We start from the raw sequence: 24,714 nt of genomic DNA, 5'->3' as shown, positions 1-24,714 counted from the left end.
TATCTGGGCGGATGCACAAGAGATGCACAACCCCACCCGGACAATTTCTTACGAGAATGTAATTTGAATGGAACAATAAATGATCACAAACAGACGCCTTACATTAATTTTGTTGACAGCAACGGTGGCGGAACAATTTTGAAAGTGTGTGTGGGTGTGTGTGTGTGTGTGTGTTGGGGGGGGGGGGCAAAGCACCGCCAGTGCCAGCGGGGGGGGGGGGCTAAACCTCATCTTCAATAGGGGCGCCCTTTTCCAAGAGTACGCTATTGTGGGACCTACCAAGAGTGAGGGGCATCCTCCCTCCCCAGTGGAAAAAGTGGTGGGGGGGGGGGGAGCTGGCCCCCCGGTCCCGCCGCCAGTGGTTGACAGATATCCTGTGTAATATTACGATCATAATTTAAGAAAACTAAAAATGCTTTCTAACCATAGGTTTTTTTTCGGCCAATTGAAAGTGTTCATTCACTTCTGAAAATTGGTCATTAATTTTCGTCTGAATTTGAGAATCGCTCTGAACACGCGATTTATTTTCGCTACAAGAGCGTTAGATTCCATTTCAGTTCAATCAATTAAGTAATTGAGCAGCACCTTTCGTTTATGTCCTTGCAGACTTGTTTACAAGACTCTTTTTCGCTTTTAAAGGGCGATTTACAACATTCACCATTCTATATTTCGCTTTTAGTTTAATGCCATCGGTACCGGATACAATTAGGGGTTTCTTTTTCATTAACCGTCAATCAAATTAGCTGTGAATATGAAATCAATTTTAAAAAGATCTGCTTGCGTAAACGAATGCACAGGTAACGTAATTGGCTGTCTGTTTCTCAAAACCGAATGCACGGACAATATGAAAACGATTGAACTTTCGTTGAATTGAGCATTAAAGACGTGCATTCAAATTCAGACGAAAAACGAATGACCGATTTTCAGAAGTGAATGAACATTTCATTAAATTGGCTGGGAAAACCTATATTAGCGCAAGAAAAACAAAATTATATTGATGACCCTCCGTCGCAACCTTCAGCCCCGACAAACTTTGACACAGAGCCCCAAACTGCATATCAGTAGATCCAAGGTCAATAGTTCGTTTTTTGGCAGCGACAAAAACAAAAAGCCAAAACTAGGGATACGAGCCCACTAAATCAACATGTTCGATCAGCTGCATATGATTGCAGAGGCAAATGAACGCCTCGGGTTCAAACTTCAATAACGAATTCAGTGTATAGCTAGCTCCACGATCAATCGCGTGCATTTAGGTCTCTCGGCAGTGACGAGTACAGTGACGGGACAAACAGGTTAGTTACAAATGGTTACCTTACAGGACTACCCTTGTAGTTGTACATGTACATGTAACACACACGGTGTTATAGGCCTTCCATCGGATCTACGATCATAGAGGAACCTTCTTAATCCCTTATGATACGATCGTCTGTAAAACTTGCACGAGTGCATGTTGTACCAATGATACATTATGTTATGACTGCATGAGTTATCATTGTCGTGCGTAACACCACGACTGCATTAAGATGTCATGATTGACTTTACCAAAATCCCGGTACGCCAAAATAAGCGAAAAAAAGGAGCTACCGGCCCGGGTCATAATTATAGGGTTGTGCAAAATAAAGTGTATGACTTAAGTCAAACGATAATTTGTAAAAGTGTAAAATTAATTGGAGGGTACAATTCACGTCAAAATTTTATAGATAATTAATTCCAAACGTTTCTCAGCTCCTTATCCATAAAAACAAACCATCCCTTTTCAGGAGCTGTTTTGAATGGTCACCGAGCCCTCCTCAGAAACCCGACAACGGCAACACAGTACAAAATCCATCCCGCAAAGGCCCCAAACTCACGGGCAACGCCTGAATTTGCATTGCAATCTTGCAAGTTCGTTGGCCTCAAATCATTCTATTATTCGAGAATTGTAGACCAGTAATCGTGCTATATCAGCCCGGTCAAGGGCTTACTCTATTATTTAGGAATACGTCTCCTTTGCTACATGATACTATCTGCAGAATCTGATAACGAGTGGTAGGCCTAAACACCTTGGTTTTTTTATTGTATTTTTTTTATTTTTGATATTCAACATACTCTGATTGATTTATCTCTGGATTCAATATCTGTGACTCACGCACAGTACGACATTAACGTTGTATTAGTTTGAGAATTGTGTATGGGCTCCGTACGCCAACAAAGAGGGCGCCCTTTTACCTAGCAACGACGTCCCATGGGCGCAAGACATTTAGCTGGTTGACACGCACCGTTCCTTGTGTGTGACGCACGTACACCAGGGGATTTGTACTATGTACACGCAGTGGCCGCGCTTCGCGGCAAAATATTGCAGTCAGGCAAGATGGCGTCGTTCGGTCACCCCAACTGTACTTTCTTTGCCGGTGAGGGGGTACCTGTGAACGGAGCGGATAGACCAATCCGGGCACGCTATCAATTTTATTACGAAAGACCCTTCAAATGGCGAAAGCATAATATCATACCATACTAGCTGTTTTTCAGATGAATCCGTCACAAGCTATTGTCAGTGGACATAGGGTTCATACACTATGTATTTTTGGGTGCAATATTTGAAACTCTCAGGATCACTTAACGGTACCTCAATTAGTTCAACACCACTTTATGCCATTTTTCTGACCCTTTTATGGGCCGGGCCATGACATTAAAAGTGTGTGTGTGTGTGTAGGGGGAGGGCTTCGAGCGCAAGAACGATTCAGATAATTTTAATTTTCCTTTTCGCATTTGCACAGCTCACAAATTCTACATCTCGAGGATGAAAAAATATTCCAGAATTTAGCATCTTTTGGGGATTGGGCCACATTTTTTTCTATAAAAGTGGGGGCAATGATGTTAACAGAAAATGTAGTTGTAACGAACAATCTTTGTGGTTTTTTTTTTAAATAATTGTGCTTAATTGTGTTTTTTTTACCATCCAGTAAAGTGAACGAGGGTGGACAGAACGTTAACAGGTAAAATCATAAACTTTTATTTCCCTTTCGGGGCGTGTCACATTATTTTTCATAAAAAGGGGGCAAATATTGCATATGAACAAGAAACCAACAATGTATCCCTTTGTTCTTTTTATGATTTGAGGTAGTAGGTTTCTTATGCCTGCAAGCATGGATCTTTACGATGTATGGAACCACATCAACGTCCGCACAGCCCTTCTTGGTTTTACGCTTTTCACGATCCTCTTCTGGGTCTTCAGACGGCCCAGGAACCTCCCTCCCGGCCCTAGGGGATGGCCGCTGCTGGGTTACCTACCGCAACTAGCCATGATTAAAGGGCCTATCCACGAGGCTTTGGGGGAGCTTTCTCATAGGTATGGTAGGAACCTGATTTAGCTCAGAAACAAAACTTTAAAAAGTGTCCGTTAAGTTTCTAGTTGATTTGTAGAGTTTGTGGCGTTATTTACTCGAAGTTCGTAAGTGTACACTTTAAGACAAACTTTATATACATGTACGTTGTGACACAGTCACACCACTCTAAATTCACTGGATTATGTTTCAGAAGTTACATATCTCTGTTCAGAAAATGATTTGCAAAATAATGATTTGCAATCGCCGCGATCGTCATGATAGTTATTACCTGAAAATGGCGTTCCTTCTTTTTACGTTTCGTGGTTTCCCTTTTTGTTGCACTTGATTCAAAGTGTATTCAGTGCATAATAAATTGTTTGCATAGATACGGAAGTCTGGTGAGCTTTTCAGTGGGCAATCACCTCGTCGTACTCCTGCAAGATTATGACGTCATGAAAGAAGCATTTGCCCAGCATGAGTTGAGTGGACGGCCGACATTGGAGCTCAGTCAGTTAACTCTGCCTGGCTACGGTGAGCCTTCAGCCAGTATCAAATAGTTTATTATGGGTCTTCATCAGTATAAACTTTCCAGACATAAGCTGATAATAGACGCGGACGTGTTGTTCTAAACGCCAATTTCAAACACAGTCTCAGTGACCCTCTGTAAAGGAATTGCTGCGCTATGTAGGTCATATCTGGCTCTTACGTGGCGATACAAATTATCTCGTATTCCATGTGAATTTCCCTCTACGTATTCTACTAGTACAGGTTGGGATATGAAGCTGGAAAGACAAAAAGACACTGTTGTACGACATTTCCTGAGACGATTTCCGCCGTGTTCGTTGTTGGTAGCACATGTTGTACCAAGGAAATCACATTATTTGAAATTTGGTTAAGTTATGGATGGTCGTTCTTAAAAACTAGTTAGAAATTAACCGCACGAGTTTAATTTTTGGTGGAAAAGCTTGAGGCAGTGAAAGTGAATTTCGTAAAAACAGGACGAGTACAAAATAATCAACAAGGCGATTCTGCCCATGCAAGACCGTACCACTGAAAATGGTAGGTTTTTAATTGATGGCTAGTAGGCCTACAGTACAGAACATAACTTTTAAAGCAACTTTTCCTCTCCTAAAAAATAACAGGCGTCCTCACAGCGTCTGGTGAGCCCTGGCTTGAGCTTCGTCGGTTCTCAATCACAACCCTACGAGGCTTCGGAGTGGGCAAGTCAAGCTTCGAGGAACACATCACTACGGAGACCAAGTGTCTGATGGAGGAAATCCGCAAAACCAAGGGGGAGATTCTCAACCCAAGACACTATGTAGAGAACGCTGTGTCTAATGTCATCTGCTCTGTGGTCTTTGGAAGGCGGTTCGAGTACACGGATACGCAATTCAAAAGGCTCTTGGAGGCCCTTAATAATATATTTGAAATCATTGGAGCAGGTGGAGTGGTCCAGTTCGTACCCATATTTGCCAAGTTGCAGTTCCTACCCTTCGTGAAGAAGATCATCCACACCAACCTCAGCTTCGACGAGATTCTCTACCAGCTGTTGTTCAGAAGGAACGTGCAACAAGGAGAGGTGGAATACAACGAGAACCCGCGAGATTTCGCGGGAGCGTTTATGAAGGCGATGGATGACAAGGAGGAGCAAGGTGTCCACACGTATCTGACCCCAGCGAGTATGCAATACACGCTTGGAGACCTGTTTGGGGCCGGAACGGAGACTACTTCGACAACACTCCTCTGGGCTTTGCATTTTATGGTCGTATACCCTGAAATCCAGACCCGGGTACAGAAGGATATAGACAGAGTTGTTGGACGTAATAGGCTACCCAGGCTGTCTGACAAACCCGAGCTACCCTACGTGGAAGCGGTCATCAGCGAGGTTCAACGCTTGGGGAACACCGTGCCTCTGGGAGTACCTCATAAATGCATCGAAGACACAACTCTGCGAGGGTATGTTCTATAAATTGGGCGCAGTAACATTTCTGCAGTAAAGAGTGTAGTAAAGAGTGCAGTACAAATACTGTAAGGCTTCTGCACCACGAACTTGCACACAAACTGTGGCGGATAGGCCTATTTTTGTATTGTGTATTCACAATTATGAATCAAAGCAAGTGCAGTTTTGAAAAGCAAGCAATTGTTTTTCTGTTCGTGATCTTACTTTGTATTTTTATGTCTTGTGCTGCATCCATCCAGGTATCATATCCCAAAGGGTGCCACCATCGTGGCCAACTTGTGGCGCGTTCACAATGACCCGATCGAGTGGTCCAATCCCAGCGAGTTCAGACCGGACCGATTCCTGGACGAAGATGGCAAGTTTGTTCGGCGGGAAAAGCTCATCCCGTTTGGAATAGGTAAGAAAGTGTGCAAGAAATTCTAGGATTGTATCTCTGTCTCGAACCATTTCTTTTAGTTCCCATAGGTCTTTTCTTAGACTAAGAATTCAGGATACTGTGGCGGTCTCGATAGACGGTGCCTAGGCTTGCCCTCGGCCGACCCAACGAGTGGCTGTAGAGAAGGCCAGGATGACAGGTTCGTTTTGGGACCCAGGCCTTCCGCTAGGAGGTCGCAGCTGGTTCAGTCCACACAACGAGGTTTTACTCGACACTAAACTATAGAGGTTGTGGGGGCACAGGAGAAGGGGATAGGACCGGGGTCTGATGTTCCTACAATACAGTACTCAGACTTTACAGCTTTTATGTCTAATTGGAGTGCCTATACTTTTTATTCTAACACAGATCATCTTGGTAGGAGTAGGTGACGCCTAAACAGGTGTACATTTGTTCTACTGCACTGACGAACACAAAACATTTCGACACACATGTTGAATATTCAGAATTTCGATGATTCTCCTAGACTCCTACTCACTTTGGACTTAACTGACTGTGATCTGATTCTTCTTCGGATAAGTCGGACTGGACGATGCTACTCACACGGTTTATAAATTTACTGGATTAGACATTGACGACTGATAATTAACGTGTGATAGGACTGCTGGTGGGGAATTCTGGCATGACTTCAAATGGACGGAGACGTGAATTGCCTTTACCAAAATGTAAATTTTTCAAACCTTAACTATAAGACTTGATGGTGCTGAAGTGAAAAATGTACCCTTAGTGAACTGGAGTGTCACACGTTAGAAGCCTGTTGGTTTTCAGACACGCAAGCAAAGTCCAGCCGAGTTTTCGATAAACCACTGAGACTGTATTGGACATTCTGTTCTCTTCACAGGTAGGCGTGTGTGTCTGGGGGAACAGCTTGCACGGATGAAACTCTACATCATCTTCTCCTGCCTCCTGCATCAGTTCACCTTCCAGACACCAGAGGGCGCCGCACCTCTAGCCTTCAAGGCGTGTCAAGGAATTACGCTTGCTCCCGCGCCGTTTGAAATCTGCGCGAATCCGCGAGATACCTAGCTGTGTTTGTAGTTCGTAAAAGATTCTCGCTTCGTATTTCGCATATATATGTCATAACAATGTGATAAGGTAAATAAGGTAAACCTACCAAAGTACCAAGAAAGAAAGTTCCGTTAATTTGTTTTTAAAGTTAAACCTGATCGAGGTATGCAAGGAACAATAGCAAGAAAGAAGAGTATTGAAATAAGTATTATAAGATAATCCTCTTTGCAATGTTTTGTGGTAGGACCACAGAATTACGGTTGGTAACAATCTTTTTTTTTTTTTACAAACACTGGGCAAACAAAGGGGATAATTTTGTGTCTGACCTACTCGACGACAAAGGTGCTTTTTTGAGCTTGGAGTGCTTTATGTTAAAATTCAGTATTAGAACTAACTTTCTAGAGTATGGTGGTGTCGTCAAGGCCGCCAACAATTCTTTTTGTAATTTCCTTAAAGATGTTAAGTCAAATATTTGCTTTCCTTTTATCCCATTTAATTTTGAGATACTTGTGTTAGATAAAAAAGGTTTTGCCCGTATCTATCATATTTTACTTCAGTGAAAACAAAGGTTGCAAGTAAATTCATTGATAAATGGGAAACAAAATTGAGCATCAATTTCCCTGCAACTAAATGGTTGGTTTTCTGCAGTATGCCCTTTGCGATTTCTTATGATACTAAATTACGATGGTCATACAGGCGTCAATTCTTATTTGGTAAAGATTGGTAAAGGGCAGAACGACTTGAGGTCCTTCTGTCATGTAGAAAATGAAACTCTGATTCACTTATTTTGTACTTGTGAGATTTCTTTATCGTTCTGGACCCAAATTAGTGATTGGATTAAGAAGACCTTGAATATTATTGTGTTTGTAGATTAGGAGATAATTTTTTTTGGCATACTTAACAAAAACTGGAGCGCCCTTAACTTAAGTCTTCTCCTATGTGCCGTTACCATATTTACAAAATGAAGATGAATGGTAGCAAACCGTCTCTTTTAGTATTTAAGAATGAGCTAAAACGATACTATGTATAAATATTATAAAAATTCGTATTTGCTACAAATTGTAATCTTGCTAAATTTAATGCGAAATGGGACCCATTCTCTCTTTTATGTAATGATTAATTTTTTATTTGTTTATACTTATTGTAAAACGCAAGAGAAACGCTTCTTCTAATAAAGTTGTGGAAAAAAAGTGTTCGAATTATTACCATTTCACCATAATAGGGCCCAGAGGCAGCCTCTTTTACGTGAGCTAAAATATTTAAGCATAACAAACCTTAATAAATACAAACAAGCACTATTTATGTACAAGTATAAAAAATAACTGACTGCCAATTTCCTATTCAAACCTGTTTGTACTCTTAACTGTAAATTACATACTACACTCGTGTGTCTAATAACTTTCATTTCCACATATCGCAACATAGAACATCTGCCGTTCAATACAACATTAAATACTCCGAATCTTAATAATGGAATAATGTACCATTCTCTTTTAGATGTTCAATATAATATTTTTAAACGCAAACTTAAATTGTACCTTATGTAATGTGATATATTTTATATGTAATGTGTCTCTGCCCTTGGACTTTTTATGCACGACGATCCTACTCGTAGCCCATTAGTTTTCATAACTTTGTTTACTGCTTAGAAGTATACAGTGTCATGTGTGTAATTTTTTTTTTTCTGTTATAATTCGTCTGTTTTTGTGTAATGGCATGCCTGATACATGCTTTCAAGGTTTTGCCACCTCTAGTGGCCTTTATATTTTGTTCAATACCTATAATATAAGAGGAAATAAATGTGTTTGAATGAAATAAGTTTCCCCTGAGAAAAAAGGGGGAAAAAAGTATTATTAGATGATATGGTATTACTACACCTCATAAATATTCATGATCAAATTGGAGCGCGTCATTGTAGTATAGGCTGTTATATCCTTTTGCATTTTTTTTGCTAAAGAAGGAATTTTTGTCGTATTTGAATAGAGTTTACCTTCCTAAGCCGGAAATCCATTGGTAACATTTGTTTCCATCTACCGTGTGGCGGCCATCTTGGATTTCAAAATGGCCGCCATTTGTGACCTAATTCATAACTTCGGACCTGATTGTCATATGAAGTTCATTGTGGTGGCAAACCCCATGTTTTTGATACCAAGGAACCCGAATGCATTATTGTTTATGGTGTACTCCAAATGGATGGCAGCCATCTTGGATATTTTAAAATGGCCGCCGGCATTTTCGACTTATTTGCATAATAAATTTGGACTCAAATGTCGCACGAAGTCCATTTCGGTGGCAAACCCCACCAATTTGATACCAAGTAATCTAAATGGGGCCGTATCATAAGTCCGACGCCTCATAGGTCCGACGCCTCATAAGTCCGAAATTTCGGAATTATGAGGCGTCGAACTTATGAAGCATAACATTTATTTATTCCGCCTCATAGGTCCGAGGCCTCATAAGTCCGACGCCTCGTAAGTCCGACGTTGGAAAAACGAGGCGTTTAATTTGTCGGACTTACGAGGCTCGGAGCTATGAGGCGTCGGAGTTATGAGGCGTCGGACTTCTAGTGAGGCGTCGGACTTCTAGTGAGGCGTCGGACCTATGAGGCGTCGGACTTATGGGTCTTTAATTGGTTAGGGGATGCGATTTTATCGGACTTATGAGGCGTCGGACCTTTGAGGTGTCGGACTTATGAGCGGACCCTTATGAGTCGTGAACGCGATCACTCCTCTCCATCATCCAATTTATCCAGTGGTCGTTCCCCAATCACCTATCTAAATAAGCGTGACAGAAGTCATCGCTCACACTTTTTACACAGCCTTTGAGGTGTCTTGTAACATAAATGACCTGGACGGATGCACAGGAGCCGCACAACCCCACCCAGACAATTTCTTACGAGAAATTTAATGTGACAATGAATGATGATCACAAACGGACGCCTTACATGTTGACAGATAGCCAATGTAATATCACGATCATTATTCAAGAAAACTAAAATGTTTTCTTCGTATTCTACTATAAGCGTAAGGAAATGAAAACAAAATTATATTGATGACCGTCGCAACCTTTAGCCCCGATGAACTTTTCCATGGAGCCCCAACTGCATATCAGTAGAGATCAGAGATCATTAGTTCGTTTTGCCTGTGCAGCGACAAAAACAAAAAGCCAAACTAGGGATACGAGCCCACTAAATAAACATGTTCGCTGCATATGACTGCAGAGGCAAATAAACTCCTCTGGTTCAAACTTCAATAACAAATGCAGTTTTTAGGTACAGCTCCACGATCAACATGCATTTAGTTCTGTCTGCAGCTGACGACTGAGTAGGCCTACAGTGACGGGACAAACAGGTTAGTCTCAAATAGTTACTTTACAGGTGCCCTTGGACATGTACATGTAACACACACGTGTTATAGGCCTTCCATCGGATCTACGATCATGGAGGAACCTTGTTATGCTTATGATAGAATCGTCTGTAAAAATTACACGTGTGCATGTTGTACCAGTGATACATTATGTTATGAGTGCGTTTTGTCGTGCGTAATACCACTATGACTGCATTTAGGATGCCATGATTAACTTTACAAAATCCGTACGCCAAAATAAGCAAAAAAGGAGCTACCGGCCCGGGTCATATGCTTGCGCAAAACTTGAAAGTCAATGACTTAAGACAAACGATAAATTGTAAAATGTGTAAAATTTGAGGGCACAATTCACGTCCAAATTTTATAGATATTTAATTCCAAACTTTTCTCAGAACAAACTATATCAATATAAAGGAGCTGTTTTGAATGGGCACTGAAACTATACTAGCTGTTCAGATGAACCCGTCACATTACAAGCTTTAGTCAGTGGGCTTCTGGGGTTCATACACTTTTTATTCTGACCTTTTATGGGCCGGGCCATGACATTAAAAAGTGAGGGGGGGGGGGGCGGGGCTTCGAGCGCCCAAAAAAGCGATTCAGATAATTTCACTTTTCTTTTTCGATTATGCACAGCTCACTCAAGTGCTACGCATCTCGAGGATAAAACATATCCAGAATTTGGCATCTTTTGGGGATTGGACCACAATTTATGAAAGTGGGGGCAATTTTTACCATCCAGTATAGTGAACGGGGGTGGACAGAAAGTTTACGTGTCAAATCATAAACCTTTTTTTCCCCCCTTTGGGGGCGTGTCACATTTTTTGCATAAAAAAGGGGCACATCTTGCATAATGAACAAAAACCAACAATGTACCCCTTTGTTCTTTTTATCATTTGAGGTCGTAGGTTTCTTATGCCTGCAAGCATGGATCTTTACGATGTATGGAACCACATCAACGTCCGCACAGCCCTTCTTGGTGTGACTCTCTTCATGATCCTCTTCTGGGTCTTCAGACGGCCTAGGAACCTCCCTCCCGGCCCTAGGGGATGGCCGCTGCTGGGCTACCTACCGCAACTAGCCATGATTAAAGGGCCTATCCACGAGGCATTGGGAGAGCTGTCCCAAAGGTACGGTATGAACCTGATTTAGCTCAGAAAGAAAACTTTAAAAAAGTATCGGATTACGTTTCTAGTTGATTTGTAGACTATGTGGTGTTATTTCGTAAGTGTAGACTTTAAGACAAACCTTATATACATGTACGTTGCGATACAGTCAAACCACTCTAAATTCACTGGATTATGTTCTAGAAGTTACATATCTCTGTTCAGAAAATGATTTGCAAAATAATTATTTGCAATCGACGCGATCGTCATGATAGTTGTTACCTGAAAATGGCGTTCCTTCTTTTTACGTTCCCTATATAGTGCTCCGTGGTTTCCTTTTTTATTGCACTTGATTCAAAGTGTATTCAGTGCATGATAAATTGTTTGCATAGATACGGAAGTCTGGTGAGCTTTTCAGTGGCCAATCACCTCGTCGTACTCCTGCAAGATTATGACGTCATGAAAGAAGCATTTGCCCAGCATGAGTTGAGTGGACGGCCGACATTGGAGCTCAGTCAGTTGACTCTGCCTGGCTACGGTGAGCCTTAAGCCAGGATCAAATAGTTTATTATGGGTCTTCATCAGTATAAACTTCTCATGCATTTATAGACGCAGACGTGTTGTTCTAAACACCAATTTCAAACAAAGTCACAATGACCCTCTGTAAAGGAATTGCTGCGCTATGTAGGTCATATCTGGCTCTTTCGTGGCGATACAAATAAAATTTCGTATTCCATGTGAATTTCTCTTTACGTATTCTACTAGTACAGGTTGGGATATGAAGCTGGAAAGACAAAAAGACACTGTTGTACGAAATTTCCTGAGACGATTTCCGCCGTGTTCGTTGTTGGTAGCACATGTTGTACCAAGGAAATCATATACTTGAAACTTGTTCTGTAATGGATGGTCGTTCTTAAAAACTAGTTAGAAATTAACCACACGAGTTTCATTTTTCGTGGAAAAGCTTGAGGCCGTGAAAGCGAATTTCGTAAAAACATGACGAGTACAAAATAATCAGCAAGGCGATTCTGCCCATGCATGACTACCGTCTTGTCACTGAAAGTTTTTAATGGATGGTTAGTACAGTACAGAAAATCATTTAAAACAACATTTCCTCTCCTTTCCTCTTGAAAAAAAATAACAGGCGTCGTCACAGCGTGTGGTGAGCCTTGGGTTGAGCTCCGTCGGTTCTCAATCACAACCCTACGAGGCCTCGGAGTGGGCAAGTCAAGCTTCGAGGAACACATCACCACGGAGACCAAGTGTCTGATGGAGGAAATCCGCAAAACCAAAGGGGAGATTCTCAACCCAAGACACTTCGTACAGAACGCTGTGTCTAATGTCATCTGCTCTGTGGTCTTTGGAAGGCGGTTCGAGTACACGGATACGCAATTCAAAAGGCTCTTGGAGGCGCTTAATAATATATTTGAACTCATTGGGGCAGGTGGAGTGATCCAGTTCGTACCAATATTTGCCAAGATGCAGTTCCTACCCTTCGTGAAGAAGATCATCCACACCAATCTCAGCTTCGACGAGATTCTCTACCAGCTGTTGTTCAGAAGGAACGTGCAACAAGGAGAGGTGGAATACAACGAGAACCCGCGAGATTTCGCGGGAGCGTTCATGAAGGCGATGGATGACAAGGAGGAGCAAGGTGTCCACACGTATCTGACCCCAGCGAGTATGCAATACACGCTTGGAGACCTGTTTGGGGCCGGAACGGAGACTACTTCGACAACACTCCTCTGGGCTTTGCATTTTATGGTCGGATACCCTGAAATCCAGACCCGGGTACAGAAGGATATAGACAGAGTTGTTGGACGTAATAGGCTACCCAGGCTGTCTGACAAACCCGAGCTACCCTACGTGGAAGCGGTCATAAGCGAGGTTCAACGCTTGGGGAACACTGTGCCTCTGGGAGTACCTCATAAATGCATCGAAGACACAACTCTGCGAGGGTATGTTCTATAAATTGGGCGCAGTAACATTTCTGCAGTAAAGAGTGCAGTAAAGAGTGCAGTACAAATACTGTACGGCTTCTGCACCACGAAGTATATGTAACTGCACACATTCGGTGGCGGATAGGCCTATTTTGTATTGCGTATTCACAATTATGAATCAAAGCAAGTACAGTTTGGAAAAGCAAGCAATTGTTATTCTGTTCTTGATCTTACTTTGCATTTTTATGTCTTGTGCTGCATCCATCCAGGTATCATATCCCAAAGGGTGCCACCATCGTGGCCAACTTGTGGAGCGTTCACAGTGACCCGTCCGAGTGGCCCAATCCGAGCGAGTTCAGACCGGACCGATTCCTGGACGAAGATGGCAAGTTTGTTCGGCGGGAAAAGCTCATCCCGTTTGGAATAGGTAAGAATGTGTGCATGAAATTCTAGGATTGTATCTCTGTCTCGAACCATTTCTTTTAGTTCCCATAGGTCTTTTCTTAGACTAAGTATTCAGGATACTGTGGCGGTCTCGATCGACGGTGCCTAGGCTTGCCCTCAGCCGACCCAACGAGTGGCTGTAGAGAAGGCCAGGATGACAGGTTCGTTTTGGGACCCAGGCCTTCTGCTAGGAGGTCGCAGCTGGTTCAGTCCACACAACGAGGTTTTACTCGACACTAAACTATAGGGGTTGTGGGGGCACAGGAGAAGGGGATGGGACCGGGGTCTGTTGTTCCTACAATACAGTACTCAGACTTTACAGCAGCCAGATGTCTAATTGGAGTGCCTATACTTTTTATTCTAACACAGATCATCTTGGTAGGAGTAGGTGACGCATAAACAGGTGTACATTTGTTCTACTGCACTGACGAACACAAAACATTTTTGACACACATGTTGAATATTCTGGCATGACTTCAAATGGACGGAGACGTGAATTGCCTTGACCAAAATGCAAATATTCAAAACCTTAACCATAAGACTTGATGGTGCTGAAGTGAAAAATGTACCCACAATGAACCGGAGTGTCACAAGTTAGAGGCCTGTTGGTTTTCAGACACGCAAGCAAAGTCCAGCCGAGTTTTCGATAAACCACTGAGGCTGTATTGGACATTCTTTTCTCTTCACAGGTAGGCGTGTGTGTCTGGGGGAACAGCTTGCACGGATGAAACTCTACATCATCTTCTCCTGCCTCCTGCATCAGTTCACCTTCCAGACACCAGAGGGCGCCGCACCTCTAGGCTTCAAGGCGTGTCAAGGAATTACGCTTGCTCCCGCGCCGTTTGAAATCTGCGCGAATCCGCGAGATAATTAGCCGTGTTTGTAGCTCGTAAAAGGGTCTCTCTTCGTATTTCGCGTATAATTATGTGTCATAACAGTGTGATATAATTCATAAGGTCGAATTTTGCGTCGGGGTAATGTATATAAAGTGTGATATAAAGGTAAATAAGGTAAACCTATCAAGAAAGGTAAACCTATCAAGAAAGAAAGTTCCGTTAATTTTTTTTTATGGTTAAACCTGAACGAGGTATTGCAAGGACCAAAAGCAAGGAAGAAGAGTAATGAAATAAGTATTATAAGAGGATATAGCATAACTACACCGCATATAGATTCATGATCAAATCGGAGCGCGTCATTGGTCGATTCCGCCGCACGTCCGGGAAGTGAAAATGATACACGCCCAGGTGACGTCATCCCGGTGTCGCTCGCTGCCGTGGGGTAGTTTTTTCTGGTAGCACCAAAAATTCCCTCTGGAACCCGCCTCGTAGACATGTAGTCTATGGCATGTTATCTTTACGAAACCAGTCTGTTGTTGCAATACTTGTTACTACTGCAGTAAAAACATATTAAAGAGTGTTGGCACGATACTATTTCATGTATGCTGTGACGAAGAATATGAATTGTGCTGAATAAAGATGCAAATTCTACGAAGGCCGCTATCAATAAGGCAGTCTTCAGGCTACTAAAAAGACAGTGAGGCTACTAAATATTATTGATGAGGTGTAGTAAAACAAATACAGCATAGTTTATTTCTGGAAAGTTTATTGGTTTATTTCTGGAATTACTGGTCCCTCGGTGTAGGTCAGCTTGACTACCTCCCTCCGCTTCGCGTCGGGAGGTAGTCAAGTGACCTACACCGAAGGACTATAGTAATTCCCACTACTTCCCCTCAAACCATGCTGTATTTGTATAATATTTGATGTCACAATCATCATGATAATTGCCTCAGTGAAACAGATTGACTGTTTTTGGTCTTGAGTGATTGTAAAAGTATTAATGTATTATTTTTAAGGGGGCCTTATTTACAGCTGGAAATTATTTTAGAGGTGATAGACCTCCGAAGAAATGCGCTTTTGAGTATTTCGTTATGTCATTATTCGAGCTTAAAGATAAAAAATTCTGAATTAATATCACAGAAATATGTAAAATTATGCATTTATTTAACCCCTTTCTACACTGAGGGACCAGTATTTAGACTGACCAATATTGACACGGACGTCTCTAGAGGGGGTTGTGGGAATGTGACACCGCCATCATCGTTAATGTCGGCAAATATGCCGTGTCTATCGGAAAATATGCCGCGGTATAAGCTTCGTGGCTGGGGTCCTATTTACAGGTGGGGGGGGGGGGGGGAGAGAGGGTGGGAGCCATACAGCCATATTGTTGTCCGATAGTGTTAAAAAAGTCTGCTTTGAACAGTGCCCCCCTACGGGTTAGATGGTGTCCACCCCTGTTTTCTTTTATTATATGCTGCGGCCTGGTGACCGGCAAAAAAAATCCAGGCTACCTACCAGTACGGATGGTCTATCAGCAAATGTCAACCTCCCTCCCCTATGGTTTCGCTACGCTCCTGGTCAAAGATCAACTAGACATTACTGTCGGTGATGGGCTTATACCTGGACATCACATTGTGGCCCAGCTAATCTTAAAATTGTAGGAACCAGTGGCATAAATTAACCAAGGAGCACTCTCTCTATTTAAAGAATGAAAATTCACTCCATTCGAGTGAAGATTCACTCCCACAGTCGGAAACTAGGGACCAGACGTTTTAGAGTGAAATTTCTTCAATCGTAAAGATCGAGGTTTCACTCGAGCTTCGACTGAAGTGGTTCATGTCAATCGAAAATGAGAGTGATTTTCACTCTTCAACGTCTAGTCCCTTATTTCACTCTTTGGAATTTAGAGTATAGGAGAGGTATGGAGGTACGCCCCCGCTCTAGGCCCGTGCCCCCATTGCCCCTCCCCTTTTGCCCCACCTCCCTAATCGCTCAGATTTTGAGGAAAGCAAATCAGCTTTTTATTATTGCTTAAATGACACTGAGTGCCCCTCTTCAGAAATGAGCCCCCACCCTCAAGTGTTCCCCGGTAAATAGGACCTCAGCCACGGAGCTTATACCGCACGTAACTGTTAAACTCGATATTAGCAGGCTGTCCTCTTTTAACTATCTTGTATACTATAGTTCTTGAATTAAATCAGAATGAGTATGCAATTCAGAGATGAGTGCGAAATAATGCAAGATTGATTGATTTAAACCGAGTATGAGTGATTATGTGAGGATGGTATACGTAATCCTGCTGCCATGCTAGTGATTTCCTGAATCGCTGAGACTGTCTCACTCCCTGTTGCTGAGCATCAGGGATTATGTTGAACTGGATCCTTCAGTTGGATCTCGAAGTCTGGCTCAGATGGTGGTTGTGGCACCCGGATTATGGCGTCTGTTCCGACGATATTCTGTGTCGTTCACTCTCACAGATCTGTTGAAGATGAGTAAACTTCAGTGTTTGAGCCTCAGGCCTCAGTATAAAAATGTTTTAAGCCAGAAATAAATAATCGTACAAATTATTGACGTAGGGAGTGGGGTCAGACACTTTGTCTCTGCCGCATCGACTACATCTCTTCCCTCCTTTTTGAGATTGGTACGCGTCTGTGGGGTGTTTTTTTTGTAGTACAGTAAGTGTTGCTTGGCATTTTTGTGTAGTGCGTGAACTGATGCTGTGTCGGCGCTAGGGCTGCTCTTATTAAATCAAGCACGTCCTTAATTGGTAGCTGTTTCAAGGGTTTTGGCCAAGTCCATGGCTGCTTTGAAGGTGACACCATCTTTGGTGAGAAGATGTTTCTGGGTATTGATGCTGCTCAGACCACCCACAAGCCCTTCTCTAACTAACACCTCTTCATCGGCACCACCCTCTGAACAATCATAGAGTGACACATCGGTCTCGCTTCCTTTCCCCTACATCCCTCACTCTCCACACAAAACCTTTGCATCTTTTTAACGTTAAATATTCACCATGCCGTTTTATATAGGGGGCCTATACTTTTAAACCAGCCTTTTGAGAGGTGTCTTGTAACATAAATTCTTGGCGGATGCATAGGAGATGCAAAACCTGAGCCTCTTATTTCTTTTATTGTGGGTAGCCCATTCGATGGAATTCACTGGGCTACCATGGGGCGGATTAAAGAGAGGACAATGTGAAGGAAATCCCCCGAATAATACTCTGTGGAAAACCCACGGAATCAGGCTCGGACTGGAAAGCCAATCCACATAATGGCCCAGGTAGAAATCGAACGCAGGTCACAGCGGTGGAAGGCGAGTAAAGTATCGCTTCACCAACCAGCCTCCAACCAGACGATTTCTTACAAGACTGTTTTTTACGAAACAACGAATGACGATCACCAGCAGACGCCTTGCAGATGTTGACAAAATAGCCAGTCTGCTTCCGCGATCACGATTTAAGACAGCAAACTACAAATGCTTTCTTCGTAATCTGCTGTAGCTTTTTCCGGCTATTTGAAATGTTTGCATTCAAATTCACCAACTCTAACATTCAATTTCGTCCGAGAAAAATTTCAAACGCTTTTAACAAAACCAATTTTGTCATTTACCATTCAATTTCAAAGTTTGGTCACCATCTTTAGTCACCGGGTCGATAATCATTAGAGATCAAATTTCGTCTAAGTTGTTGCCGAATGGCATCATTCAGAGATCGAAGTCGTCTTTATATGAATCAATAATAGACGAATTTAATTTCTGAATAACAAGGTTTGGCGTAGAGTAGACGAAATCGAATACTCCACGACGAAAACGTGTGCTCGTATCATTGTTTGAATTTGATTGAACTGAATTTGAAATTGTCCGACAAAAGACGAAATTAAACATTGGAGGTGTTCTAAATCGATGTTGATGGACGAAATGGAATATCAAAAACGGTGCATTCGAATGGTACACGTTTTAAAATAGCCGGGAAAACCTATATTAACGAAAGGGAATTAACGAAAACAAAAACTAAATCAATAACCCTCGCAACCTGTTGCCTCGACGAACTTACAGCGCCCAAAATTCATATCACTTAAAGCTCCAAGATCAAAAGTTCCTTTTGTGCTGCGACAACTGTGAGCCCACTAAATAATCATGTTCGCCTCATGTGACTGCAGAGGCAAATGACCTCTTCTGGTTCAAAGGTCCATAATTCAGTTGATAGCTCCATGATCAATCGCGTGCATTTCTGTCTGCAGCTGACGCGTAAGGTGACGGGACAAAACAGGTTAGTCACAAATGCAGGTTCCCCTGTACATGCTACTGTAGGGTGTATCATCTTCGTGCACGATCGTGGAGGAACCTTCCTATTCCTCCACGATACGATTGCCTGTTAAAATCACACAAGTGCAGGCTGCACTTTTATTAACATTTTATGAGAGTATGATATATCATTGTCGTGCGTAATACCACTACGACTAGACTGCTTGCACAGTGTCATCACTGACTGTACCAAAGAATCTGTGCGCCGGGGCATAGACTTGCACGCCATCAAGTAAAGTCTCATGACTTAGGCCAACGATAAGTGGTAAGAATTGTGTAATTTTCGAGGGTATCATTCAAGTCGAAATTGTATCTGTAGATACAATTCCAAACGTTTCTGAACTCCGACTCTAAACAAACTATATCCCATGAAATGAGCTGTTTTGAATGGTCATTCAGCCCTCGTCAGACACCCGACAACGGCACATTGTTTGTGCAATGGTGCAACGCACAACATCCATTCCGAGACCCCAACTCAATGTCTCAATTCGCATTGCAATCTTGCAAGTTCATTGCCCTCAAATCATGCTACAGTTCGAGAAGATTGTAGCCTGTAGGCCTAATCACGTGATGGTTATCAGCCCAGTCAAGGGTTAATTATTCTTTGATTTAGGAACACGTCTCCTTGCTGCATGATTACAAAAAACTGTCTGCGTTCACGTCAGCAGAAAACTGATAACGAGTGGTGTAAACCTTTTTAATTTACCGACTCTGATATAATATACATGCATTTATACGACATTAAATTTCTTTGCAGAATTGTGTATAAATGGTAGCCTGGTATTCCTTTTATTATTATTGGCAGCTGCAGTTACGCAACGGGAGTAGCCAAGCGTGTCTTTTCCTGCAGTTGTTGCAGGCATATCAGACCCTCAGTTCTGCGTGAACTTCGCTACGGGCAGCAAGAATTATCCTGCACCGTACTATATTGTTTACCGCGATCATTTACTGTGAATTCTTGTTTCGTCGCCGTGGTGAACCAGATTTGGCAGTAGTATACAGCTAATCGGTAAGCCACGGTTGACGTCCCACATAATTATATTAATTGTTTATGTATATTTATTTTGCCTACGAAGAAGATCTGGTAAAGTACATCAGGCCCGGCCTTATTTTTTGTGTGGTAATTTGTATATTTCAGGTCAATAAAGTGAGACAGCAGTTTGCAGGAACTTTATTTATTTTCATAATTTTATTTACTCTTATAACCCATGTGATTTCTTTCATTTGTCCTCTGTAGATAAATACGAAAGTTGTTAATTATTCACTGGCAAAAACTACGGCCCAAGAAAGCGTTTTTATTTTTTTTTTTAGACAAAAGCCTGTTCATTTTTTTTCTTTTTTGGCAAAGTTGGTCACACAAACTCTTGAATTATCATTCAATTGATTAAAATATTCACCAAAAGACTAATCCGGGCACGTTATCAATTCTATCACGAAGGCCCCCTTCAATGGCGAAAGCCTGTTGTTCAGATATATTAGTGCCCGAAGTCGTTTATATCCAAAGAACAGAAAATATCTGTATGAATTTGTTATTCTTTTTATGATTTGAGGTCGTAGTTTTCTTTTGCCTGCAAGCATGGATCTTTACGATGTATGGAACCACATCAACGTCCGCACAGCCCTTCTTGGTTTTACGCTTTTCACGATCCTCTTCTGGGTCTTCAGACGGCCAAGGAACCTCCCTCCCGGCCCTAGGGGATGGCCGCTGCTGGGTTACCTACCGCAACTAGCCATGATTAAAGGGCCTATCCACGAGGCATTGGGAGACCTGTCTCATAGGTACGGGTAGGAACCATGAGCAACTCACAACGAAAGCTTTAAAAATATATCTAGTTGCATGTGGTCTTATTTAAAAAAAAAATGTTTTGTACTAGAAGTTTGTCAGTGTACAGTCCTTATACCTATAGGTTGTAAAACGGTGTGGAACAGTCAAACCAGTCTAACTTCACTGGAATATTATGCTCTGCTCCTTCAGAAAATGATTTGCAAAATAAATATTTTCGATCACCGCGACTGCCATGATGGGTATTACATACACCTAAAATGGTGTTCCTTTTTCCTTCTGTTCCTTGTGCTTGGTGGTTTGTCTGTTTATTGCACTTGATTCAAAGTGTATTCAGTCCTCTAAAGTTATAACATTTTTTTTGTATAGATACGGAAGCCTCGTGAGCTTTTCAGTGGCCAATCAGCTCATCGTGGTCCTGCAAGATTATGACGTCATGAAAGAAGCATTTGCCCAGCATGAGTTGAGTGGACGGCCGAGATTGGAGATCAGTCAGATAACTCTGCCTGGTTACGGTGAGCCTTAAGCCGAGATCAAATCGCTTATTTGGAAATTTGGTGCAGGTTCTCGCACAACCTCCAGGCATCCCCCTTTTCGAACACAGATGTACTGAACCTCTATGAAGAATATGACAGAGGGCGTTGTGTAGGCCAGGTCATATCTGGCTCTTTCGTGGCGCTACAAATAATTTCATCTTTACTTGAAACTTGGTTTTGTAATGGATGCTCGTTTTTTAAAAACTTTATAGCTAGAAATTAACCACACGAGTTTGATTTTCGATGCAAAACCTTGATGCCATGATAATGATTTTCGTAGAAGCAGGACTGTCTTGTACAACATAATTATAATTAACGAAACGATTCTGCCCATGGAGGACTAGCGTCTTAAGGGTGGGGTTGCAAAGAGAGGCCTATACCAATGCTTTCAACGGTTTAGTAGAGTTCAGAACATAATAGGCCATCAGCCTGGGGGTTTGGCAAGTACCAAATCAGGGCAAAAATGATAATAGTGCGCATGAGCAAGGTATACCGCCCTAGAGTGGTAACAAGCATTTTGATGGACATTTTGAAAAAAAAGGGTGATAACACCCAAAAAGCTGCCACCGCTGCAATGCTATCACATATTTTCCAACTCTGGAGGTGTATGCCTTGCCTTAAATCGCTATGACGATTATTCCCCTCATTTGATACCGATGGCCAAAATTTTGGACCGAGGCTGATGGCCTATAATGTCCAGCAACATTTGCTCCCTTTGTTTTCTCGTCACAAATCTAACAGGCGTCCTCTCAGCGTCTGGTGAGCCTTGGGTTGAACTCCGTCGGTTCTCGGTCACAACCCTACGAGGCCTCGGAGTGGGCAAGTCAAGCTTCGAGGAACACATCACCACGGAGACCAAGTGTCTGATGGAGGAAATCCGCAAAACCAAGGGGGAGATTCTCAACCCAAAACACGTCGTAGAGAACGCTGTGTCTAATGTCATTTGCTCTGTAATCTTTGGAAGGCGGTTCGAGTACACGGATACGAAATTCAAAAGGCTCTTGGGGGTCCTCAGTAAGATGTTTGAGCTCATTGGGGCAGGTGGAGTGGTCCAGTTCGTACCCATATTCGCCAAGATGCAGTTCCTACCCATCGTGAAGGAACTCATCCACACCAACATCAGCTTCGACGAGATTCTCTACCAGCTGCTTTACAGCAGGAACGTGGACCAGGGAGAGTTGGACTTCAACGAGGACCCGCGAGATTTCGCGGGAGCGTTTATGAAGGAGATGGATGACAAGGAGAAGCAAGGTGTCCAAACGTATCTGACCCCAGCGAGTATGCACTACACGTTTGGAGACCTGTTTGGGGCCGGAACGGAGACTACTTCGACAACACTCCGCTGGACCTTGCTGTTCATGGTCGGATACCCTGAAATCCAGACTCGGGTACAGAAGGACATAGACAGAGTGGTTGGACGTAATAGGCTACCCAGGCTGTCTGACAAACCCGAGCTACCCTACGTGGAAGCGGTCATCAGCGAGGTTCAACGCTTGGGGAACATTGCGCCTCTGGGAGTACCTCATAAATGCACCGAAGACACAACTCTGCGAGGGTATGTTCTAGGATAGAGGCGCAGTAGCGTTTTCTTCAGTAGTAGTGCATAAAGAGTGCAATAAAATACCGTAAATTAAGCTCAGAACTGCATCATCAGTAATGTACAGCACACTTTCGGTGGCGGTTATTTTGTATTACGCATTCACATTAATCCAAATTAAGCAGGTAATTTTGCTTTACCTGTTCTTAATTTGAATTTGCATTTTTATGTGCTGTGATGCATCTATCCAGGTATCACATCCCAAAGGGCGCCCTCATCGTGGCCAACATGTGGTGCGTTCACAGTGACCCGTCCGAGTGGCCCAATCCCAGCGAGTTTAGACCGGAGCGATTCCTGGACGAAGATGGCAAGCTTGTTCGGCGGGAAAAGCTAATCCCGTTTGGAATAGGTAAGAACTTGTGCATCTCAACCGATTTCCCCCTTTTGTCGGTTCCCATAGATCTTTTCTTAGCCCAAGAGTATTCTTTTACTTGATGCAAGGGGAGTCCTCTTCGGAAGATGGAAGATGGCATGGAAGATGGAACATCTCACCTGGTGTTTCTTTCAATATAATTTCTCTAACTTGTAACAAATAGTTTTTGAACGACTGCAATTGAAGTACCCATATTTTTGTTCAGGAAAATGTAGTCGAATAGTGCTCTTAGTCATTCCCGGATAAGATTTGAACACCTGCATGTGTGTCAGTTACAAGGGTTTTCGAAACCTCGGCTTCGACTGTGGCTTCTCTGGCTTCTTGTATAGGAATAATTCAGAAACCTTTCATTTCATTGACCCAAATGTAAATATTCGAAGCTTCTACTATAAGACTTAATATAGATCTTGATTGATATAGCTGATAAGCTCATATAGGAACTTCATTCAGCTTGGAAGGGGTGGACATGCTATTGACGAGTGCTGAGGGATCTTAGGGTATCACTAATTTGATTGGTGTCTCCTATGCCAGTAATGTGCTGAGGGAGGTCGTTCCAGTCCTTGCTGGTCTGATAGAAGAACAATCTGTTCTCTTCACAGGTAGGCGCGTGTGTCTTGGGGAACAGCTTGCACGGATGGAACTCTACATCATCTTCACATGCCTCATGCATCAGTTCACCTTCCGGACGCCAGAGGGCGCCGAACCTGTAGCCTTCAAGGCGTGTCACGGAATCACGCATGCGCCCGCTCCGTTTGAAATCTGCGCGAATCCGCGAGATAATTAGCGGCGTTTGTATATAAGGAATTTGCCTATTTGGAAAGAAAGTTTCGTTGGGATTTTAAAACGTTTAACCTGAACGAGCTAAAGCAAGGACCAAAAGCAAGAAAGAAGAGTATTGAAATCAGTATTATAAGAGGATATAGTAATATTGGATGTTACAATCATCATATAATAACCTCAGTAAAACAGATCGTAACTTGGTTGTGAGTGATTGTAAAAGTTATTTTTTTTTTAGGTTCTCAATTGACAGCTGGAAAAAAATGGCGACAATGGATCTCCGAAGAACCGCGCTTTCGAGTATTTGGTTATGCCATAATTCGGAGTTTAAAATATTAAAGAAATCTGAATTAGTTTCACAGAAATTTGTTAAATTCCTCATTTATTTATCCTCTTCCTATACACAGAAGGTTCACTTTTTTTTTTAAATTGAACAATATTAACACGGGCGTCTCTAGAGGGGGTGTGGGGATGTGCCATTCCCATTATGAATCGTTAGTGTCTACAAAATCATCGTATTTTTGGTATAATTGTGTCCCTCGGCAAATTGTCGCGACGAAGAGCGCCACAATGTAAAAAGGCGACACAAAATGAAACATATAAACATAAAATAACGAAACAAACTTCTGGGCTACATGGTTACTATTATAATTTAATAGCTTTAATGATTTTTTTAGCCCATTCGATCCAAAGTTACTTTGTATTTTGCCCAATGACGTATTGCTGTATAAGACTGTGATTGTGTAACAACACCCCTTTCACTGAAATCGCACATTAAAGGCGTAAAATGTGCTTTGTATACGAACAGCGCTTTCTATAGGCCGATGTTGTCCTGCTCATGGAACAGCGGAACAGCGCCCTCTATTCCCCGATGGCATCTCCCTCCTTCCCCCACCCCCGCTTTTCGAACTTCCAAGCTGCTAGCCCCCCCCCCCCCAATGCTGGCAAGAAA

General features: G+C 42.5%; 3 protein-coding genes across 8 annotated transcripts; all 3 read left to right on the top strand.

Annotated features, from left to right (window-relative positions):
• The first annotated feature begins 1,109 nt into the window (after positions 1-1,109).
• Positions 1,110-8,010, top strand: LOC119740340 (cytochrome P450 2J6-like). Of its 3 annotated transcripts, none has more exons than XM_038215602.1 (6): positions 1,110-1,292; positions 3,104-3,328; positions 3,691-3,836; positions 4,448-5,261; positions 5,505-5,662; positions 6,540-8,010. In XM_038215602.1, exons 2-6 carry the CDS (start codon positions 3,114-3,116, stop codon positions 6,722-6,724), a joined length of 1,518 nt encoding a protein of 505 aa, XP_038071530.1. In that variant the 5' UTR covers positions 1,110-1,292; positions 3,104-3,113; the 3' UTR covers positions 6,725-8,010. The 3 variants fall into 3 exon arrangements, with proteins under 3 accessions (XP_038071530.1, XP_038071531.1, XP_038071532.1); XM_038215603.1 differs by having other exon boundaries at positions 3,100-3,328; XM_038215604.1 differs by lacking the exon at positions 1,110-1,292 and adding an exon at positions 2,946-2,975.
• Positions 8,011-9,911: 1,901 nt separating this feature from the next.
• On the top strand, positions 9,912-15,131 carry LOC119741572 (cytochrome P450 2J6-like). Its single transcript, XM_038217379.1, has 6 exons — positions 9,912-10,056; positions 10,970-11,198; positions 11,567-11,712; positions 12,319-13,132; positions 13,384-13,541; positions 14,248-15,131. The coding sequence occupies exons 2-6, from the start codon at positions 10,984-10,986 to the stop codon at positions 14,430-14,432; spliced, it is 1,518 nt and encodes a 505-aa protein (XP_038073307.1). The 5' UTR covers positions 9,912-10,056; positions 10,970-10,983; the 3' UTR covers positions 14,433-15,131.
• Positions 15,132-18,441: 3,310 nt separating this feature from the next.
• On the top strand, positions 18,442-24,567 carry LOC119741571 (cytochrome P450 2J6-like). Of its 4 annotated transcripts, XM_038217377.1 has the most exons (7): positions 18,444-18,661; positions 19,502-19,705; positions 20,247-20,475; positions 20,849-20,994; positions 21,757-22,570; positions 22,804-22,961; positions 23,585-24,567. In XM_038217377.1, the coding sequence occupies exons 3-7, from the start codon at positions 20,273-20,275 to the stop codon at positions 23,767-23,769; spliced, it is 1,506 nt and encodes a 501-aa protein (XP_038073305.1). In that variant the 5' UTR covers positions 18,444-18,661; positions 19,502-19,705; positions 20,247-20,272; the 3' UTR covers positions 23,770-24,567. The 4 variants fall into 4 exon arrangements, with proteins under 4 accessions (XP_038073303.1, XP_038073305.1, XP_038073302.1 ...); XM_038217375.1 differs by lacking the exon at positions 19,502-19,705 and having other exon boundaries at positions 18,442-18,661; positions 20,254-20,475; XM_038217374.1 differs by lacking the exon at positions 19,502-19,705 and having other exon boundaries at positions 18,444-18,660; positions 20,250-20,475.
• Positions 24,568-24,714: the final 147 nt, after the last annotated feature.

The sequence above is a fragment of the Patiria miniata genome, unplaced genomic scaffold (genome assembly GCF_015706575.1).
Source record: "Patiria miniata isolate m_02_andy unplaced genomic scaffold, ASM1570657v1 HiC_scaffold_5, whole genome shotgun sequence".
NCBI lineage: Eukaryota > Metazoa > Echinodermata > Asteroidea > Valvatida > Asterinidae > Patiria > Patiria miniata.
Note: the sequence above shows the minus strand (reverse complement) of the source record. Positions and strands in the feature narration are given on the sequence as shown.

What these genes read in the sequence shown, in the direction of transcription:
- LOC119740340 (XM_038215602.1), top strand. Translation starts at nt 3,114, where the DNA reads ATGCCTGCAAGCATGGATCTTTACGATGTATGGAACCACATCAACGTC. An exon ending in TTGGGGGAGCTTTCTCATAG is followed by an intron (nt 3,329 to 3,690) that starts GTATGGTAGGAA and finishes TTGTTTGCATAG; the next exon opens with ATACGGAAGTCTGGTGAGCT. An exon ending in GTTAACTCTGCCTGGCTACG is followed by an intron (nt 3,837 to 4,447) that starts GTGAGCCTTCAG and finishes AAAAAATAACAG; the next exon opens with GCGTCCTCACAGCGTCTGGT.
- LOC119741572 (XM_038217379.1), top strand. Translation starts at nt 10,984, where the DNA reads ATGCCTGCAAGCATGGATCTTTACGATGTATGGAACCACATCAACGTC. An exon ending in GTTGACTCTGCCTGGCTACG is followed by an intron (nt 11,713 to 12,318) that starts GTGAGCCTTAAG and finishes AAAAAATAACAG; the next exon opens with GCGTCGTCACAGCGTGTGGT. An exon ending in GAAGACACAACTCTGCGAGG is followed by an intron (nt 13,133 to 13,383) that starts GTATGTTCTATA and finishes GCATCCATCCAG; the next exon opens with GTATCATATCCCAAAGGGTG.
- LOC119741571 (XM_038217374.1), top strand. Translation starts at nt 18,558, where the DNA reads ATGACCTCTTCTGGTTCAAAGGTCCATAATTCAGTTGATAGCTCCATG. An exon ending in GAAGACACAACTCTGCGAGG is followed by an intron (nt 22,571 to 22,803) that starts GTATGTTCTAGG and finishes GCATCTATCCAG; the next exon opens with GTATCACATCCCAAAGGGCG. An exon ending in GCTAATCCCGTTTGGAATAG is followed by an intron (nt 22,962 to 23,584) that starts GTAAGAACTTGT and finishes TTCTCTTCACAG; the next exon opens with GTAGGCGCGTGTGTCTTGGG.